This window comes from Myotis davidii, unplaced genomic scaffold, assembly GCF_000327345.1.
Source record: "Myotis davidii unplaced genomic scaffold, ASM32734v1 scaffold496, whole genome shotgun sequence".
Classification (NCBI taxonomy): Eukaryota; Metazoa; Chordata; class Mammalia; order Chiroptera; family Vespertilionidae; genus Myotis; species Myotis davidii.
This window is the reverse complement of record NW_006289398.1, coordinates 1526840-1528175: the sequence shown is the minus strand read 5'-3', so window position 1 is coordinate 1528175 and position 1336 is coordinate 1526840. Positions and strand designations below refer to the sequence as shown.

The following is a 1336-nucleotide window of genomic DNA, read 5'->3' as shown; positions in this document are numbered from 1 at the left end:
TGACGGGAGGCAGGGGGAGGACTCTGATAGGAAGCACAATCCGGCAGCTAGTTGCATCTTGTAATGCAGTGGTTCACAGCCTGACGTGCTGCAGGGCCAGAGGGCTGGTTAAACACAGAGTGCTGGGCTCCCCTAAATTATGGATTCAGCAGGTTTGGGAATGGGCTCAATAATCTGAACTTGTAACGAATTCCCAGATGTGCTGATGCACACTATTTGAGAACCATTATTCTAATAAAGTCAGTAGTCACAAGGCCAAAGAACTAGGTCAGTGATGGCGAACCTATGACACGCGTGTCAGAGGTGACATGCGAACTCATTTTTTTGGTTGATTTTTCTTTGTTAAATGGCATTTAAATATATAAAATAAATATCAAACATATAAATCTTTGTTTTACTATGGTTGCAAATATCAAAAAAATTTCTATATGTGACACGGCACCAGAGTTAAGTTACGGTTTTTCAAAATGCTGACACGCCGAGCTCAAAAGGTTCGCCATCACTGAACTAGGTAGACACCAGGAAAAACAGTATCTCCCTGTATAGGTTTTCAAGACAGAACATTAGTTACAAATTTATCACCTGCTCAAAAAACAAGGGGGTATATATTAATCTTCAAGGATTGTAACTGAAAAAATTAGTTGGATGAAATTTCTTTCCAAGGATAAACCCAAACCTTAATAAACTTTAAAGAGAGTGTGTGTGTGCCTATTTAAGGATTGTTGCAGAATCCAGTGTTATGTAAATGGCCTGCTCAGCTAGCCTATCTAAATATTGCTATCAACATCTTTGGACTAAAATGAATATTATAAATTCAAAATTTCTGCCTGCAGTAAAATACAAATTAAGAGTTTCTAAATACTTCCTATCCTTGTGGAAATAAGAAGATAAAAATCTTAACCTCAATTGTTTTTTAACCTCATTATAAAACAAAGTAGTAAAATATAATTCATCCGGTAAATGTGTTGCTTGTAGACACTAGCCATCTATTGAAAACTTCTATTAAATAAAATTGTTCTCAATTTCTTAGATTTAGAGCACTTGATATCTAAACCACGCTGAGATTTTATTTTACAGGTCAAAACATGTGGATAAAAATACATTAGGATAATTAATGAAGCCGTTCTAATTTAGCCTGAAGAGACTTGAAATTCCCCGTGATGGCCTGTACTGCTGCTGATGGGCTCATAGACTGTAGCTCAACCAGGTAACCACAAATAGCATCCAGGCAGAGATTTGTAAATCTTCTCCTGCAAGGCAAAGACACCGCATCAACTCTGTGCATTTACACACATTCCTTCCCTCCAACTTCTGCTAACCTTTCTCACCTCCCACA

General features: G+C 37.5%; 1 protein-coding gene across 1 annotated transcript in view; it reads right to left on the bottom strand.

Moving 5' to 3' along the window:
- Positions 1-1041: 1041 nt before the first annotated feature.
- Positions 1042-1336, bottom strand: part of NUP155 (nucleoporin 155kDa) — a 47946-nt gene continuing 47651 nt past the window's right edge. The window contains exon 35 of the mRNA XM_006761746.2: positions 1042-1271. Coding sequence (XP_006761809.1) covers positions 1112-1271 — 160 coding nt within the window. The 3' untranslated portion in view covers positions 1042-1111. The remainder of the gene's footprint in view (positions 1272-1336) is intronic.